Genomic DNA, 17,642 nt, shown 5'->3' on the forward strand with positions numbered 1-17,642 from the left:
GGTAAGACTGAGGGTCAGGGTCAAGTAAGGCTCAGGGTCAGGTAAGACTAAGAGTTAGGGTCAGGCAAGGCTCAGGGTCATTGTCAGGTAAGGCTCAGGGTCAGTGTAGACCGGAGTCAGGCTCAGGTAAGGTTCAGGCTCAGGTAAGGCTCAGTGTCAGTGTATCCCGGTCTCAGCCCGGTGTAGGCCCATGTGAGCAGCCCCCGTTCCGCTCCCACGTCCCGTCCCCTCCCATCGTGCCGGTCCCGCCCATCCCGTCTCTCAGTTCCAAACCCCGCTCGGACCAACAGGCCCCGCATCCCCCTCAGGCCCCGCAGCCCCTCGGCCTCCCCCGCCACGTCTGTGGGGCGCGGCCTGCCGTCCCCCCCATCCGCCCCGCTGAACTCACCTCGCTTTTCGGCGTCGTAACCCACCAACACGAAGTAGTCGGCGAGTCGGGCCATGGCGGCGGGCCGGGCCGGGCCGGGCCGTGTAGGCCGCGCTCACCTCCCGTCCGCCGCCGCCATCGCGCTGCCCGCCCGCCCGCGCGCCGCCCACAACGCCGCCGCCGCCATCTTGGCCCCGCGCGCTACACGGCCCGGCCCGGCCGCACTGCGCATGCGCGGAAGCTGAGGAGAAGGGGCGTGGCCATGGCGCCGCCATTGGGGTGAATGGAGTGGGCGTGGCTTAGGAGGGAGGGGGCGTGGATTAGGGAGGAGTGGGCGTGGTTTATGTAAATAAGGTGAGTGTTAATGTGGAAGTGGGCGTGGCTTTGGGGGGGGGCGTGGCTTGGGGAGCGGAGGGCGCCCCTGGGGTCCGGTCCCAGCCCCATCTACAGCTCCATCCCACCCCCATCCCCATCCCCATCCTAACCCCATACCCATCCACAACTGATCCCATCCCATCCCCATCCCCATCCTAACCCCATCCCCATCCTAACCCCATACCCATCCACAACTGATCCCATCCCTATCCCTATCCCTATCCCTATTCCCACCCCATTCCCATCCCCATTCCCACCCCCATCCCCATCCACAACTGATCCCATCCCATCCCATCCCTATCCCTATCCCTATCCCTATTCCCACCCCATTCCCATCCCCATCTCCATTACATCCCTATCTCCATCCCCATCCCATCTACAACTGATCCCATCTCCATCCCCACTCCCACCCCCATCCCCATCCTATTCCCATCCCCATCCACAACTGATCCTATCCCATCCCCATCCCCATCTCCATTCCATCCCTATCCCCATCCCTATCCACAACCGATCCCATCCCATTCCCATCCCCACCCCATTCCCATCCCCACCTCCATCCCATCCCCATCCTATCCCCATTCCCATCTCCATTCCATTCCCATCTCCATCCCTATCTGATCCCATCCTATCCCCATCCCCATTCACAACTGATCCCATCCCCACCCCCATCCCCACCCTCATCCCATCCCATCCCCATCCCCATCTCCATTCCATCCCCATCCCCATCCTATCCCTATCCCCATCCCTATCCACAACTGATCTCATCCCATCCCCATCCCCACCCCATTCTCATCCCCATCTTCATTCCATCCCCATCTCCATCCCATCCCCATCCCCATCCTATCCCCCTCCCCACCCCATCCCCATCCCCATCCCCATCTCCATCCCCATCCCCATCCTAACCCCATACCCATCCACAACTGATCCCATCCCCATCCTATCCCTATCCCCATTCCCCTTCACAACTGATTCCATCCCATCCCCACCCCATCTCCATTCCATCCCCATCCCATCCCCACCCCCATCCCCACCCTCATCCCACCCCATCCCCATCCCATCCCCATTCCCATCTTCATTCCATCCCTATCCCATCCCATCTCCATTCCATCCCCATCCTAACCCCATACCCATCTACAACTGATCCCATCCCCATCCTATCCCTATCCACAACTGATCCCATCCTCATCCTATCCCCATCCCCATCCTCATCCTCATTCCCATCTCCATTCCATCCCCATCCCATCCCATCTCCATCCCCAACTGATCCCATCCCATTCCCATCCCACACCCATCCCATCCCCATTCCATCTCCATCCCATTCCATATCCACTCCATCCCCATCTCCATTCCATCCCTAACTGCATTCCATCCCCATCCACAACTGATCCCATCCCATCCCCATCTCCATCTCCATTCCACCCCCATCCTAACCCCATCCCCATCCACAACTGATCCCATCTCCATCCCCATTCCCATCCCATCCCATCCCATCCCCATCTCCATCTCCATCTCCATCTCCATTTCCATTCCATCCCCATCCATAACTGATCCCATCCCCATCTCCATTCCATCCCCATCCACAACTGGTCCCATCCCTACCCCTATCCCCATCCCATCCCCATCCTATCCTCATCCCCATCCCCATCTGATCCCATCTGATCCCATCCCATCTGATCCCATCCCATCCCATCCTATCCCCATCCTATCCCCATCCCATCCCATCCCATCCTATCCCCATCCCACCCCCACCCCGAGTGGAAATGGGGCAGACAGACAGGCCGGGCTTCTCCCCCTCCCCGCCCCCTTTGCAATTAATCACACATTAATTCATTAATTAGCCGAAAACAACCAAAGAGCTGCCGTCCCATCCAGGCTCATTCAGTCACCTCTACCTGCAGGCACAATGGCACTCTATGCTCCACCCCGGGCGGGGGGCGCAGGTCCGGGTTAGAAGCGGACCGGACCCCGCTCCGGGCCGAGCCGAACCGAACCGTGCTGTGCCGAACCGAACCGTGCCGAACCGAACCGTGCTGTGCCAAACCGAACCGTGCTGTGCCGTACCGAACCGTGCTGTGCCAAACCGAACCGTGCTGTGCCGTACCGAACCGTGCTGTGCCGTACCGAACCGTGCCGAACCGAACCGTGCTGTGCCGTACCGAACCGTGCTGTGCCGTACCGAACCGTGCCAAACCGAACCGTGCTGTGCCGTACCGAACCGTGCTGTGCCGTACCGAACCGTGCCGAACCGAACCGTGCTGTGCCGTACCGAACCGTGCCGTACCGAACCGTGTTGTGCCGTACCGAAACGAGCTGTGCCGTACCGAACCGTGCTGTGCCGAACCGAACCGTGCCGAACCGAACCGTGCTGTGCCAAACCGAACCGTGCTGTGCCGAACCGAATCGTGCTGTGCCGTACCGAACCGTGCTGTGCCGAACCGAACCGTGCTGTACCGTACCGAACCGTGCTGTGCCGTACCGAACCGTGCCGTGCTGTGCCGGACCGAACCGTGCCGTGCCGTGACACACCGCAGCCCGTGGCTCCTCCCGCTGCTCCTCCCGCCCGGCGATATTTAACCTGGAGTCACAGCGTGCAGACGGAGGGAGTCCAAGAGGAGCCGGCAACGGAACCGGGTCAGCCCCGCGGGTAGGTACGGGTGGTACCGGGCTGTACCGGACCGGATCGGGGGTGGGGGGGTACCGGGGAACAGCGCTGCGATCAGCGCAGCTCCAGCACTGCGACCCACGGAGCCGCTCGTGGACACTGAGCCGAACCGTGTCCATCCGTGCAGAACCGAACCGAGCCGAACCGAGCCGAGCTGAGCCCGTCCCATCCGAACCCGGCCCTGAGCCGCTCTCCTGTCCCCGGCCACGCCATGAGAGCAGCGCTGGGTTGCATCACCCTCGCTCTATGTGCGCTGCAGCTGCCCCACGGCCGGGCCCTGCCCCACGGCAGAGCTCCCAAGTACAGGTGAGGCGGCCCCACATCGCCCCACATAGGGGGCAGCAATGGGGGTGGATGGAGGGGGGCGAGGGGGGAGCCCCAGGGTCTGTTGGTGGTGGTCCCGAAGTGCTGCGGGAGCCCAAGAGTTGGGGGGTGGGGGGTTAATGGGGGGATAAGGGGTGGGAATGGGGAGTGGGGGGTAGGGGATAGGATGGAGAATGGGGTCAGGGATAGGGGGAATGGGAAATAGAGGGGAATGGGAGGTATTTGATGGGGAATAGGGGGAGAGAGAGGATGGAAGCAGGGAATGGGGCTGGGTGGAATGGGAGATAGGAATGGGAATAGGGAGATGGGGGGTGGGAGATGGGGGGGAATGGGAGATGGGATGGAATAGGAGACAGGGAATGGGGATGGGAGATGGGGGTAGGGAATGGGGATAGGGATGAGAATCAGAAAAGGGGAATGGGAAATAGGGGATGGGACCAGGGAATAGGCTGGAATGGGGAAAGGGGATTGGGATGGGGATATAGGGAATGGGAAACAGTATGGGGAATGGGACTGGGAAGTGGGGTTGGAGTGGAATGGGAGATAGTGGATGGAACCAGTGAATGGGGTGGAATGGGGATAGGGATAGGGATGAGGATATGGGGGATAGGACATGGGGAACGGGGCTGGGGAGTGGGAATGGGGTGGAATGGGAGATGGGGGAATTGGGATAGGGATGAGAATCAGATGTGGGGAATGGGGGGATGGGGAATGCGAGCAGGGGATGAGATGGGGTGGGGATATGGGGAATGGGATCAGGGGATGAGGATATAGGGAATGGGATCAGGGGATGAGATGGAGTGAGGATAGGGATATGGGGAATGGGATTAGGGGATGAGATGGGGTTGGGATATAGGGAATGGGATCAGGGGATAGGGATATGGGGAATGGGATCAGGGGATGAGATGGGGATACGGGGAATGGGATCGGGGGGTGAGGATATGGGGAATGGGATCAGGGGATGAGATGGGGTGGGGATGGGGATATGGGGAATGGGATCAGGGGATGGGGATATAGGGAATGGGATCGGGATGAGATGGGGTAGGGATGGGGATGTGGGGGATAGGATCAGGGGATGAGATGGGGTGGGGATGGGGATATGGGGAATGGAATCGGGGTGGGGAATGGAGCTGGAATGGAACGGGGATGTGGGAGATGGGAGACGGGATGGGGAATAGGGATGGGGTTAATGCATGGGGCACAGCAGGGATTGGGAAGGGCTGAGAGGTGCACACACACACACAGGGGCACTATGGGTGTGCAAGGGGCACCGCCTGCCCGTGTGTAACCCGTGTGGGGTGTGAGGACATGTGCACACACGGGGACACGGGTGGTGTGCACATGCCTGGACACGCGTGTAGCTGCGTGTGTGGGGTGCTGGTGTGCGTGCGTGGCTGCACGCGCTGCGGCACGTGGGTGTGAGGTGTGGGTCAGGGGTTACGGCGTGTTCATAGGTGGGTGAAGGGGGAATGTGTCTGAATGAATGGGGTCACCCCGTCCCCATAGATGTGTCTGTGGGGTCTCCCCCATCCCCACAGCTGCTGGGAGATATGGGGTGGGGGGGAGGTGCTATGTCCATTGATGGATCTCTGCCCAGTGCCCCCTGTGCACATCCCCACCCCCCACCCCATGCAGATTGCCAGGGGCAGTGAACCAGGGCAGGATCAGGGCAGAGGATGGACAAGGGCTGGGGCAGGGGGTGTGTGGGGCAGGGAGGGGGGTGTGTGGGGCAGAAGGGCAAGAGCTGGGCCAGGGGTGCAGTCACAGTCATGGACAGGGAGCAGCTGGTGGGGGGGGCTATGGGGCAAATGTATGGGGTACAACAGTCTGCAGCCCTACCCCATCCCCACTGACCCCATCCAACCCCACCAACCCCATCCCTACTGACCCCATCCCATCCCCACCGACCCCATCCCATCCCCACTGACCCCATCCCATCCCCACTGACCCCATCCATCCCCACTGACCCCATCCCATCCCACTGACCCCATCCCATCCCACTGACCCCATCCCATCCCCACTGACCCCATCCCCACTGACCCCATCCATCCCCATTGACCCCATCCCCACTGACCCCATCCATCCCCACCAACCCCATCCCATCCCCACTGACCCCATACATCCCCACCGACCCCATTCATCCCACTGACCCCATCCCACCCCACAGACCCCATCCCATTCACTGACCCCATCCCATTCACTGACCCCATCCCACCCCACAGACCCCATCCCATTCACTGACCCCATCCTCCCACTGACCCCATCCATCCCACTGACCCCATCCCATTCTCTTGCAGGGAACCCCCGGATCGGAGACTCCCCCCAGCCATTCTGCGCCTGCCCCATCGGCACCCACCACTGCCCCATAGATCCCCCCCAAGGCTCCAACCCATCCAGCTCAACCACCTCATCAACCCACGTCCCCAACCAGCCCTATGGCACGGCCCCCCACGGCACAGACACCGACCACCCTCCCCAAAGGGCCAAAGGGGTCGACGTCACATCGGGGTTCGGATGCGCCACGTTCAGCCCATGCGGGTGGGCTGCGTGCTGGGAACCTGCCAGGTGCAGAACCTCAGCCACCGCCTATGGCAGCTGATGGGCCGCCCCGGCCGCCAGGACTCATCCCCCATGAACCCCAACAGCCCTCACAGTTATGGGTGAGGGTCTCCCCTCTCCACCCTCCCCCCCCCCCCCGAGGACTCTATGGGTCGGGTAGGAGTTGACACTTAAAGCACTTCCAGCAGCTGTGGGCTCCTGTGCACCTTTCTGTGGGGTCCCTGAGTGGGGATGGGGTGGGGGGGAGGTGGTGAAGCCCCCTAACAGGGCTGACCCCATGGAGGGGATGGGATGAATGAAGACCAGGGGGGGTCCAACCGAGCAGCGCACCCATGGGGGTGGTGGTGTGACTGCCCCACATCTGCGGCCCCACAGCAGCCCTAGAGCTGCAGCTCCATGCGCTCCATCCAACTCTGGGGTGCACAGCCGCAAGGGACACCCATAGGACACTCATAGGGCACCCATAGGACACCCCTAGGATGTCCCTGGGGCACCCATAGGGCACCCATAGGGCACCCATAGGACACTCATAGGGTACCCATAGGACACCCCTAGGATGTCCCTGGGGCACCCATAGGGCACCCATAGGGCACCCATAGGACACCCCTGGGATACCCATAGGACACTCATAGGACACCCATAGGACACTCATAGGACACCCATAGGACGGCTCTGGGGCACCCCTGGGACACCCACAGGACACTCATAGGACCCCCCTGGGGCACCCATAGGACACCCATAGGACACCCATAGGGCACCCATAGGACACCCGTAGGATGCCCCTGGGGCACCCATAGGACACTCATAGGACACTCATAGGACACCCCTGGAACACTCATAGGACACCCCTGGTGCACCCATAGGGCACCCATAGGACACCCATAGGACACCCATAGGACGCCCCTGGGACACCCATAGGGCACCCATAGGACACCCATAGGCCACCCATAGGACACCCATAGGGCACCCATAGGATACCCCTGGGGCGCCCATAGGACACGGTTGACCTCCTGTCCCCACAGTGTCCCCGGCCCATCGAGGTGTTTTGGGGTCAAACTCTGCTCTTTTGGCTCGGAGGATCGCGGTGCTGCGGTGCCACCTGCCGGCCGTGCTGCTCCGTCCGTCTGTCCGTCCGCCCCATTCTTGTGTCCTCCCTCCTGGCTGCCCGTCCATCCACTTCTCCATCCGTGTGTCCGTCCGCCTGTCCTTCCCCCCTCCCCCCTCATTCCCTCTCCCCCATCGGGCTGCAGTATCTCCGCCCTATTCCCCCCCCCCCGTCCCACTCCCAGGCTGTGGGGGTGGGGGGCTGGGAGATACAAGCGACCCCCACCTTCCCTCTCCCCTCCCAACACCCCCATCTCCTCTCCCCCAGGCTGGGGAAAACCATTAGACCCCAGCAGAGACAAGGACCCCCCGAACCCCAATGTGCAGCCCCACACTCAGTGCCTCCCCCATGTCCCCCCCCACCCCGTGCCCCTTTGCCCCGAGCAAGGAGCAGCGTGCTCAGACTCCAGCTCCCCCCCCCACCCCCCATATAAACCCCTGCGGTCTCTACCTGCATATGAAGCTCCTCAGCGAGGGGTTGGGGGGGTCCTCACCTCCATGTTGCACTATGGGGCAGCCCAAGTTGTGGGGAGCAGCTCAGGAGCCCCCCATTGCAGTGAGTGTGGCAGCTCGGGGCGCCGTGGCCGTGGGCTCAAACATTAACCGGGGGTGGTTAAATGGTGACTGATTGATTGCCCCACAGCCTGGGGATAAAGGTGGGGGGTCCTGGCAGCTCCAATGTGTGCCCCCACCCCGGCCAGCAATGAAGGTCCCGCAGGCGGTGAGTAGCTCGTGGAGGGCAGGACAGCAGCCACCCTTCCCTAAGGAAGCCCACCCCATAACTATGGCAGGGACTGGGGGGGGGGAAGGGGGCAGAGAGCCCCCAGGACCCACTGTGCAGTGTGTGTGTGGGGGGGGGTCCCAGGGTCTCAGTGTCACCACCTCAAAGTGGGGCCCAGGCCTGTGGATCTAACAGTGCAGTGGGGTGGGGGTGGGGGGCTTTTGGGGTCACAACGTCCCCTTGTTGTGCTCTGGGGGCTTGGAAGAGGGGGGCACTGGTTGGGTTAAAGGCTGGTCCTGCTCACCTGGAACCTTCCACCAGGACCCCAACCCTAATGAGCCACAGCCCAGTAAGGACAAGGCTGAGCTGCGCAACTACACGGTGAGGAGCTGCTGTGGGGCTGGGGAGAGGGCTGAGGGGTCTGGGGGGGGGGCAGGAGGAATCTATAGGGATAGAGGAGGTCCACAGGGCTGAGGGATCCATGGGGCTGGAAGGGGGTCCATAGAGCTGAAGGGTGTGCATAGGGCTGGAAGGGGATCTGTAGGGTTGAAAGGGGGTCCACATGGCTGAGGAGAATCCATAGGGTTGGAGGAAATTTACAGGGCTGAGGGGTCTGTGAGGCTGGAGGGGGGTCTGTGGGGATTGGGGGAAGCCCATAGGGCTGAGGGGTCTGGGGGGCTGGATGGAATCCATAGGACCGAGGGGTCTGTGGGGGGCTAGGGGAAATCTATAGGGCTGGAGGAGGCCCACAGGGCTGAGGGATCCATGGGGCTGGAAGGGGGTCCATAGAGCTGAAGGGGATCTGTAGGGCTGGAAGGGGAACTGTAGGGCTGGAAGGGGGTCCACATGGCTGAGAAGAATCCATAGGGCTGGAGGGAGGTCTGTGGGGATTGGGGGAAGCCCATAGGGCTGAGGGGTTGGAGGAAATCCATAGGGCTGAGGGGTCCGTGAGGCTGGGGGGAATCCATAGGGCTGGGACATCTTTGGGGCTGAAGGAAGCCCATAGGGCTGAGAGGTCCGTGGGGCTGGAGGGAATCCATGGGGCTGGTGGGATTCCATAGGGCTGGGACATCTCTGGGGCTAAAGGAAGCCCATAGGGCTGTGAAGTCTGTGGGGCTGGAGGGAATCCATGGGGCTGGAGGGGGGGTCCATAGGGCTGAAGAGGGTCCTGCGAAGCTATGGGGACCAAACCCCCCCAGCCCTGCCCCATTGCTACAGGAGGGGAAGCTGCTGGATCGCGTTTACAACACGTACCTGCAGATGCACACCCACCAGACAGTCGACTTCGTGCGTAGGAAGGTTTGTGTCCTGTTGGGGGTCCCGGGGGGTCCCTATGGGTTGGTGCTCACCATCCCCATCCAATGCAGAGCGCTGAGTACGGGGGCTGCTCGCTGCGCAGGATGAGCGCCATGCAGGCGCTGCAGCTGCTGGACCAACTGGTGGATGAATCCGACCCAGACGTGGATTTCCCCAACTCCCTTCACGCCTATCAGACAGCAGAGGGCATCCGGCGGGCCCACCCTGATAAAGGTGGGGTGATAAGGGGGGGTCTGACTGCCTGAGCCCCCTCCCCAGGCTGTGGATGGGGGGGTTGATGGATCCTGCTTACCCACAGATTGGTTCCATCTCGTGGGGCTGCTGCACGACCTGGGCAAGGTCCTGGTGCTGTTTGGGGAGCCACAGGTGAGCTTGGGGGGGCTGTGGGACCCCCCTATTTGGGGACGCTTATGGGGGGACACTGGGGATGTTTGTCACCCCACATAGTGGGCGGTGGTGGGAGACACCTTCCCAGTGGGCTGCAAGGTGCAGAAGTCGGTGGTGTTCCATGATTCCACCTTCCACAACAACCCGGACACCAGAGACCCCCGGTACAAGTGAGTGCAGCCCCTCCATAGGTGGGAAACACAGGGAGGGGGTGGGGGGGGAGACAGCCCCCTCCTTGTACCCCCTAATTCTGCCCCACAGCACCGAGTGTGGGATGTACCAGCCCCACTGCGGCCTGGAGAACGTGCTCATGTCCTGGGGACACGATGGTGAGCGTGGGGAGACCCAGAGCACAGGGGGGGAGGGATGATGGGGGGCTGCCCCCCATGGCCCCCCCTCCTTCCGTTCCCACCATACACAGAGTATATTGGGGTGGGGGGCAGCAGCCCAGCCCCCCAAACACCCACTTTCTCCACAGAGTACATGTATAGAGTGATGAAGTTCAACAACTTTGCCCTGCCCAAGGAGGTAGGGGAGGGCTGGGGTTGTGATGGGTGGGAATGGGGGGCACCCCAAAGGGCTGGATGCTCCCCCCCCACACCCCAAACCTCCCCCTTTCCCCCCCACCCCTCCAGGCTTTCTACATGATCCGCTTCCACTCCTTCTACCCCTGGCATGCACACGGGGACTACAAGCACCTGTGCAACGAGGAGGACCTGCGCATGCTGCCCTGGGTCAAGGAGCTCAAGTGAGTGGTGGTCGTGGGGAATGGGGGGGGGATGGAGGTGCTCTGTGCCCCCCACCCACCACCCCTAACCCCCCTCCTTCCCCATGTGCTCTCACAGCAAGTTCGATCTGTACACCAAGCAGGAGGAGCTGCCCGACGTGAAGGAGCTGCAGGGTTATTACCAGGCTCTGATTGATAAGTACTGCCCTGGGGAGCTCTGCTGGTGAGCTGGGACCCCCCCCATCCCCTGCAGATATAAAACCCCCCCCAGCTTCTTCAACCCCCCCCCCCCAGCACTCAGCACTCCCCACACTGTGTTCACATCTGTGCCATCAATAAACCCACTTGCCATGTAGATAACGCAGCGGTTGTGTTCAGGGTGTGGGGGGGTTCAATGGGGAATCCCACCCCCACAAACCCCACGGGGGGAGGGCTCCATCCCCCCCCAAACCTAAGGGAGAGGCCTAAGGGCTGGAATGTCAAAGGCTTTATTTAGAAAATTATAGGAAACCTCTTTGCCACCCATTGAGCTGGGGGGGGGGGGGGGGGGGGCGCGATGCAGGCAGAGCATTTCCCCCCCCCCTCCACCCCAGCACAGAACAGCTGAGCCCTAACACAGCCCCCACCCCACAGCCCAGCCAACTGGGGGGGCACAGGGGCAGCTCCAGCTGGGGGATGGGGGCAAGGAAGCAGCCACACACTGCACTGACCCAGCTGTGCGTGAAGGCACTGCAGGGAGCAGCACCACAGCCCCAGCCAGAAGCCCCCCCAGGGGGTGGGAGCTTGGGGGGGGTGGGCAGGTAGGATCTGGGGGGGGGCTGAGGCAGCACTTAGTGCGTGGAATACGGGGCACCCAGCGCTGCTATTTCCTCCTCTTGGTGCCACGGGGGCCGTCGCCATCAGCTGCTGCCCCCCTGTTTCGACCCTCCCCCTTCTCCTCCGCCTCCCTGCCCTCCTTCCTGCGCAGCTGCCCGTTCTTCTCCCCCTGATCCCCCCGCTGCTGTTTGGCTGCTTTATGGCGGGTGGGGGGTGCACCCCCCCGGGGCCGGCGGGCCACGGCACGCAGCAGGAAAGTGGTGGCAGCCACCAGGTAGAGGGACCACAACACAATGTGGGGGGAGAAGGGGCGGCTGAGCCGGCGCACGGAGCTCAGGAGCCAGGGCAGGAAGGCGTCCACGGGGCGCTTCAGGGGCAGCTTGTCCTGGGGGGGGGGAAAACAAGGTGTTGGGGGGTGAGCTATGAGCTGTGACCTATGGGGTTCGGTGCAGTGCAGGGAGTGGATCCTACCTTCAGGCCGTGCTGGGTAAGTAGATCATCCAGTGTTGGATCCCCCAGTGAGACAGTGGGGAAGAACTCCTGGACGTGCTGCCGCCGCCACCACCGTGCGGCTCCCACCCTGCAGGACAAGGCGATGGGGATGGGGATAGGAACCCCCCACCCCAACCTGCACCGCCATAGGGCTGCCCCAGAGCTCCCCCCTGCCTTCCCCTCCCTGCTCACCCGCTCTCGGCGCTGTGGGTGAACCAGTACTTGTAGAGCTGGGCACGGAGGTAGGTGGGCGGCTGAGTGCTGAAGGGGTATTTATCCTCATCAACCTGCACCAGGCGGATCACTGCGGGGGGAAATGGGGGTGGGCACAATGTCAAGGGGGGGCTACCCCATCCCACGGGGCCACCAGCAGCCCCCTCACGCTCACCCCGTCCTGCTCACCGTCCTCCTTGCCCTGCAGCAGACGGTGCACGAAGCTGGCAAACCAAGGGCTGCTGCTGTGGTGTGCCAGGGCTGCAAACCACATCTGCCAGTCCAGGCGGGGCTGGTGGGGAGCCACCACGGCGGGGGCTGCACTGACATTGCCTGGTTTGTACATGAACTCGATCTCCTGTAGGTAGAGCAGAGAGGGTTGGAGGGCAGATATGGAGCTCTGGGCTTAAGACACCCCAGTAGCCTGGCGTTCTGGAGGGCACAGCTCCCTTTTCCCCTCCCCTCAGGCCACAGAACAAAGCCCCACACCGCATAAGGACAGCCAGGTGGTCCAGCAGGATGGAACCACAAGGCAGGGATGCTCAGAGCCGCCTCCCATCCCACCATTCCCCCAACCCACCCCCCAGCAGCCAGGTGGGCGCTCACCGTCCAGCTCTGCTTGTCGTAGCTGCCCTCCAGCACCACCTCGGGCCGCCCCCCGACGCCGGTCATCCTGCGGAAGAGCCCGTAGGAATTCACCACCTGGAAGCGCTCGACTGCGCTGAACATTTGGTGGATGCCAGGCCACAGCTTGCCATTGGACTCATAGTCAATGTAGGTGAAGGGCACCTGGGGAGGGGCAGAGAGAGTGACCACGTCACCCCCACCCCCAAGGGAGAGGAGACAGAAGCTGGGGGGGCTGGGCTGAGCCTCCCACCCTCAAAGACATGCACACGCTGTGGGCGCTGCTGCACAACAGCAACTCCCCCCAACTCCTACCCCCAGTTAAGGGGATGAAGAGCACAGCATTGTGCCCCACAGCCTGGCCATGCACCCCCCCACATCCCCCCCGTGTGCTCACCAAGCTGACAGCAAACATCCCCACGGTAGCTGTGGCGAAGACGGCCCACTGCAGCGTGGCCCACAGCTTCCAGAAGAAGCCACGGATGCAGGCACACCTGCAAGAGGATGGAAGGGGGGTGAGAAATCAGAGCTGTGTGGCCCCACAGGCTGCATCTGCCTGGGGAGGGGGGCAGCTCCTGGCTGGGGGCACGTTATGGGGATGGAGACCCAGGTTAGCCCCCGCCTCAGCTCAGTTTGTGGAGTGAATGGGGGCTGGGAGCAGCTCCAGCCACCCTGGTTGTGCCCTGCTTTAGCAATGCAAAAAACAAAGAGAAAACAAACCCTCTCTGAGCCACCTCCATCCCATGCACACAGTGTGAGCCACGTCTTGTACTGCCTGCTCACCAAAGTACAGCCCAGCACAGCCCCCACCCCACTCACCGGTACATAGCAGAGAGGATTTCCCAGGACAGTGAGAGGAAGCCCAGCCCCACCAGGGGCAGCGTCACTGCTCGTAGCCACTGCGTGAACTCGTGGTAGGTGAAGGCTGTGGTGGAGGACAGCAGTCAGGGCCAGCTGTGGTGCCTATGGGGGCAGCAGGGCTGTGGGGGGAGCCACCCCAGCGCAGCCGTCACGTACCCACTTTGGATTCCAGCAGCTTCTTCTTCCAGTCGATCTCCAGGCTGAAGTAGTGGACGCTCCAGTAGAGCAGCAAGGCGTAGGTGGCCAGTTCCAGCAGGGTGGAAAGGAAGGAGAGGAAGGTAGGGGGCCAGGCTGCTGGAGGAGGGGGGCAGCTCAGCATTGGTGAGCACAGGGCGTAGCATAGACCAACCCATGGTGCATGGTTGGACCCAGGGCTGAGTGCCCATATGTGGGGAAGGCAGAGCTCAGAGTCCACGGCACCAGAACTACATCTCCCAGGGTCAGATAGTGATGGTGGCCCATCCCCTCCCCTCTCAACGCAGAGGGGCCTGCAGCCCCCAAACAGTGCACGGGCCCGGGGACTCACAGCTGCTTTGCTTCTTCTTGCCGCGTCCCATCCAGCGCCCCACGTGCTCCTCATCCAGCAGGGAGAAGGCCAGGACGATGGTGAGCGCGTTGAAGAAGTTGTAGTTGCCCGTGAGGATGATAAGGATCTGCAGCAGGACCTGGGCACGAGCAGAGGAGGGGTTGGGGGCAGCACAGAGCCTCAGGGGCACCCCGCTGAAGGCCACGCAGCATCCCCACACACCTGGCAGTAGAAGGCGAAGAGCCGCAGGCGGCGGATGGGCATGAAGAACAGCAGAGGGACGGCGATCTCAATGACATAGGTGGCCACCACGCTGAACTTCTGGAACCACACGGGCAGCTGGTGGGCATACCAGGCGGCCGGCGTGGGGATGCACTGCGTCTCATAGTGATAGGTGAGAGCTGGGAGGACAGCAGAGGGTCGGGGAGTTGGGGGGGCTCACAAGGGAGAGCTGCAAAGAGCCCCAGAGCTGCTTCAGGGCACGATCCGAGGCCAGAGGCTCCACCGAGGTGCCCCAAAGCCCCTTGCTGTGCTGCCCCTCACCTGTGAGCCCCCACCAGGTGGGGCAGCGGCTGGTCAGCTTCACCACGCCAGAGGCAAACATGAGGCGGAAGAGCAGCCAACGCACCAGCCAGAAGGTGACGCTGTCGTGAGGGCGCCAGGCTGTGGAACGCCATTTGAACAGGCGCAGGGGGGCCACCAGCACGGCCAGGAAACCTGCTTCCAGCAGGAGGCTGTCCCTAAGGGAACACCACAACCCCTGCTGCCACCACAAGCTGCGCCCCTGAGGTGACAACAGGGGGACAGAGCCCCTAAGGGAGAGGGCGGTAGGGACACAGAGTCCCCAAGCAGGGCAGAGGGGTGTGTACGAGGGCTGACTTACCACTGGAAGTAGAGGAAGACCTGTCCTACCTGCAGGGAGAGCCAGCAGTCAGTGGGAGGGAGGCCCTGTGCTGCAGGGGGTTTCCTTTCTGTCTCCCAAGCCACAGAGAGCCCCCACTGAATGCTCTGTGCCAAACCTGAGGGTGGCTGTGAGCCAAACCCAGGTAATGAGACAGCACTGCCCTGGGCACGGGATGGAGGAGGAAGGAAGGAGGAGGAGGATGCTCTGAGGCCAGATGTGCTGGCAACGCTCTGGTGCCAGGAACCACAGCCCAGGAGTGGCTCCAGAGCTCCAGGCTCAGCCACGTGGCCGGCGAGCAGCAGCACAACAGCCCTGGCTGCAGCCCTGAATGCAAGCAGCACAGAGGGGAGGAGGAAAATGGATTTCTCTCCAGCATCACCTTAAAAGGGAAGGACGAGGGCCTGGCACGCAGGGGCTGGGAGGAGGCGGCTCCGGACAGCGGGGAGTCCCAGCCCAATGCAGCCCCCTGTGCCACTTCCCCTCCCACTCAGCACAATGCAAACAGCTGCACACCAGGAACAGTTCCCACGCAGGCAGCTTCCTCTCCCATTCCCCGGTTTCAGAGGGAACAACACAACAGCTGAGGTTGGAAATGGATCTTAAAGCCCAACTGGTTCCAACTCCCCTCTGTGAGCTGGGTGCCCCCCAGCTCAGGCTGCTCAGGTCCCCATCTATGGCCTCAGGCACCTCCAGGTTTGGGGCACCCACAGCTCTGGGCAGCAATACCAGGGGTTGCACCACCTCTGGGTGAAGGATTTTCTCCAATGTCTGACCTCAGTCTCTTTTCTTTCAGTTTAAAGCCATTCCTCCCTGCTCCGTCTCTCTCAGCCCATATACAGAGCCATCCTCCTCCTGTGCACTAACCCCTTCAGGCACCAGGGCCGCAGTGAGGTCTCTTCACAGCCCCCAACCATCCCCATGCCCTTCTCAGACCCCACATCTCTGAGCTGGGGGCCCTGACTTGGATGAAGTACCCAGCCAAGCCCTCCTAAGGGCAGAGCAGAGCAAGATAATCCCTACCTTCCTTCACTGAACCCGCTTCTGCTACCCGCAACGCAGTTATGGCTGGGGGTGCACGCGATGAAAGAGGAACCCCTTTGTGCCACAACCGCTCTGACTCAGCCCAGCTCCTCCAACCAAAACCACAGACAGCGGGCACAGAGCTCGGTCCCTGCAGCCTCCTGATGTGCACCCATACCTGATAGAGCGAGAGGTAGAACACCCTTAGGACAGCAAACAGCAGGCAGTCACGCAGCGAGGAGCAGAGCAACGCAGCCATGGAGCCCACGGCACCCAGCAGGCAGAGCAGCTCCATGCCCTGCTCCGTATCCAGCCCCAGCTGTGGGCCGAGCCACAGCAGCGTGGGGACATCACGTAGCTGTTCCCACAGCCCCTTCCCGCTCAGACGTAGCACCCGGCGGGCTGGCAGGATCCCATCACGTCCATACAGCCCTAAGGGGTGGAAGGAAGGAGCTGGTCAGGGTGCAGCTCCCCATGGGATGAAGGTGAGAAGCCAGGACCCCACCTTGCAGCTCTAGGGCTCCATCTCTGCTCCCTGTTGTCTCTAAGCCCTTCAGGAACCTCAACCCACTGAGCTGCTCCCAACCCCTAAAGACACCGACCCCAATCCCTCAGCCCCCTGGAGACCTCAGCTGTCCCTCTGCCACCAACACATCCCGAGGGGGGACACCACGTCTACCATGAGCACCCACCCCTAGGACCCCAAAAAAGGGCCTCTGAGACCACCAGAAAGAGCCCCCTGTGTCCCCCAGGTCCTTCAACCCCCCCCAGGACCCCAATAAGGGCCCTATGAGACCCCCAGAAAGAGCTCCCTCCATCTCCCCGGTCCTTCAACCTCAAAAAGGGCCCTATGAGACCCCCAGGAAGGGCCCCCTGTCCCCCCCACGTCCTTCAACCCGCCCCCAGGACCCCAAAAAGGGCCCTATGAAACCCCCAGAAAGAGCCCCCTCCATCCCCCAGGTCCTTCAACCCCCCCTGGGACCCCGAAAAGGGCCTATGAGACCCCAAGAAGGGCCCCCTGTGTCTCCCAGGTACTTCAACCCCCCCCCCAGGACCCCAAAAAGGGTCCTATGAGACCCCCAGAAAGAATCCTCTGTGTCTCCCAGATCCTTTAACTCCCTCCAGGACCCCAAAAAGGGCCCCCTCCATCCCCCAGGTCCTTCAAGCCCCCCCAGGACCCCCAAAAAGGGCCCTATGAGACCCCCAGAAAGAGTCCCCTGCGTCCCCCAGGTCCTTCAAGCCCCCCCAGGACCCCAATAAGGGTCCTATGAGACCCCCATGTCCTTCAACCCCCTAAGGATGGATCCCCTCCACATCCCTTATGAAGCCCCTTAGCCCTCCCCACCTCAGGCCTATCCCCTCCCTCAGGCCCTCAGGCCTCACCCCCCTCAGGCCTCACCCCCCTCAGGCCCCGTCTGCAGCCCCCCAATAACCCTCAGAACCCCAACATAACCCCTTAATAGGAGCCCTCGGGTCGAGCCCACGGGCACGTACCGGGGATCTGGAGGTAAAGCGATACGAAAGCGGCGAGATAGGCCGCAGCCAACCCGGCCAGGAACAGCTCCCTGGGCCGCCGCGGCGGCTCCCCCATGGCGGGCCCGGCGCCACCGACACGTCCCCGCGCTCCCGCCGTACGTCACGTC

The 17,642-nt window shown here is 62.4% G+C and overlaps 5 protein-coding genes across 25 annotated transcripts in view; 2 read left to right on the forward strand and 3 right to left on the reverse strand.

The window, feature by feature from the left end:
- SBF1 (SET binding factor 1) overlaps nucleotides 1–578 on the reverse strand; it is a 51,378-nt gene extending 50,800 nt beyond the window's left edge. For all 14 annotated transcript variants that reach the window (XM_085510708.1, XM_015852221.2, XM_085510734.1 and 11 more), the window contains exon 1: nucleotides 389–578. In XM_085510708.1, coding sequence (XP_085366834.1) covers nucleotides 389–443 — 55 coding nt within the window. In that variant the 5' untranslated portion in view covers nucleotides 444–578. The remainder of the gene's footprint in view (nucleotides 1–388) is intronic.
- Nucleotides 579–2,599: 2,021 nt separating this feature from the next.
- Nucleotides 2,600–3,573, reverse strand: LOC116653966 (uncharacterized). 2 transcript variants are annotated; one of them, XM_085510784.1, is made up of 3 exons: nucleotides 3,441–3,573; nucleotides 3,199–3,317; nucleotides 2,600–3,107 (listed from the first exon to the last, which is right to left on the reverse strand). In XM_085510784.1, exons 1-3 carry the CDS (start codon nucleotides 3,521–3,523, stop codon nucleotides 2,617–2,619), a joined length of 693 nt encoding a protein of 230 aa, XP_085366910.1. In that variant the 5' UTR covers nucleotides 3,524–3,573; the 3' UTR covers nucleotides 2,600–2,616. The 2 variants fall into 2 exon arrangements, with proteins under 2 accessions (XP_085366910.1, XP_032302962.2); XM_032447071.2 differs by having other exon boundaries at nucleotides 2,600–3,317.
- ADM2 (adrenomedullin 2) lies at nucleotides 3,342–6,474 on the forward strand. Of its 2 annotated transcripts, none has more exons than XM_032447101.2 (3): nucleotides 3,342–3,390; nucleotides 3,532–3,710; nucleotides 6,026–6,474. In XM_032447101.2, exons 2-3 carry the CDS (start codon nucleotides 3,616–3,618, stop codon nucleotides 6,390–6,392), a joined length of 462 nt encoding a protein of 153 aa, XP_032302992.2. In that variant the 5' UTR covers nucleotides 3,342–3,390; nucleotides 3,532–3,615; the 3' UTR covers nucleotides 6,393–6,474. The 2 variants fall into 2 exon arrangements, with proteins under 2 accessions (XP_032302992.2, XP_085366925.1); XM_085510799.1 differs by having other exon boundaries at nucleotides 3,342–3,386.
- A 1,352-nt stretch (nucleotides 6,475–7,826) lies between these two features.
- MIOX (myo-inositol oxygenase) lies at nucleotides 7,827–10,903 on the forward strand. 3 transcript variants are annotated; one of them, XM_015853642.3, is made up of 10 exons: nucleotides 7,827–7,947; nucleotides 8,434–8,493; nucleotides 9,331–9,411; nucleotides 9,480–9,642; nucleotides 9,728–9,795; nucleotides 9,877–9,986; nucleotides 10,078–10,145; nucleotides 10,295–10,344; nucleotides 10,452–10,564; nucleotides 10,662–10,903. In XM_015853642.3, exons 1-10 carry the CDS (start codon nucleotides 7,849–7,851, stop codon nucleotides 10,768–10,770), a joined length of 921 nt encoding a protein of 306 aa, XP_015709128.2. In that variant the 5' UTR covers nucleotides 7,827–7,848; the 3' UTR covers nucleotides 10,771–10,903. The 3 variants fall into 3 exon arrangements, with proteins under 3 accessions (XP_015709128.2, XP_085367090.1, XP_015709200.2); XM_085510964.1 differs by lacking the exon at nucleotides 7,827–7,947 and adding an exon at nucleotides 8,018–8,112; XM_015853714.3 differs by lacking the exon at nucleotides 7,827–7,947 and adding an exon at nucleotides 8,036–8,112 and having other exon boundaries at nucleotides 9,312–9,411.
- A 112-nt stretch (nucleotides 10,904–11,015) lies between these two features.
- On the reverse strand, nucleotides 11,016–17,639 carry LMF2 (lipase maturation factor 2). 4 transcript variants are annotated; one of them, XM_015852907.2, is made up of 14 exons: nucleotides 17,494–17,639; nucleotides 16,178–16,431; nucleotides 14,959–14,987; nucleotides 14,619–14,815; nucleotides 14,298–14,476; nucleotides 14,076–14,214; nucleotides 13,706–13,840; nucleotides 13,508–13,613; nucleotides 13,086–13,182; nucleotides 12,671–12,853; nucleotides 12,254–12,422; nucleotides 12,044–12,155; nucleotides 11,831–11,939; nucleotides 11,016–11,744 (listed from the first exon to the last, which is right to left on the reverse strand). In XM_015852907.2, the coding sequence occupies exons 1-14, from the start codon at nucleotides 17,588–17,590 to the stop codon at nucleotides 11,406–11,408; spliced, it is 2,145 nt and encodes a 714-aa protein (XP_015708393.1). In that variant the 5' UTR covers nucleotides 17,591–17,639; the 3' UTR covers nucleotides 11,016–11,405. The 4 variants fall into 4 exon arrangements, 3 of the variants coding, with proteins under 3 accessions (XP_015708393.1, XP_015708312.1, XP_085367057.1); XM_015852826.3 differs by having other exon boundaries at nucleotides 13,706–13,843; XM_085510931.1 differs by having other exon boundaries at nucleotides 13,706–13,843; nucleotides 14,298–14,526.
- Nucleotides 17,640–17,642: the final 3 nt, after the last annotated feature.

The sequence above is a fragment of the Coturnix japonica genome, chromosome 1, assembly GCF_054131305.1.
Source record: "Coturnix japonica strain WE chromosome 1, WE-NBRP24, whole genome shotgun sequence".
Taxonomy (NCBI): domain Eukaryota; kingdom Metazoa; phylum Chordata; class Aves; order Galliformes; family Phasianidae; genus Coturnix; species Coturnix japonica.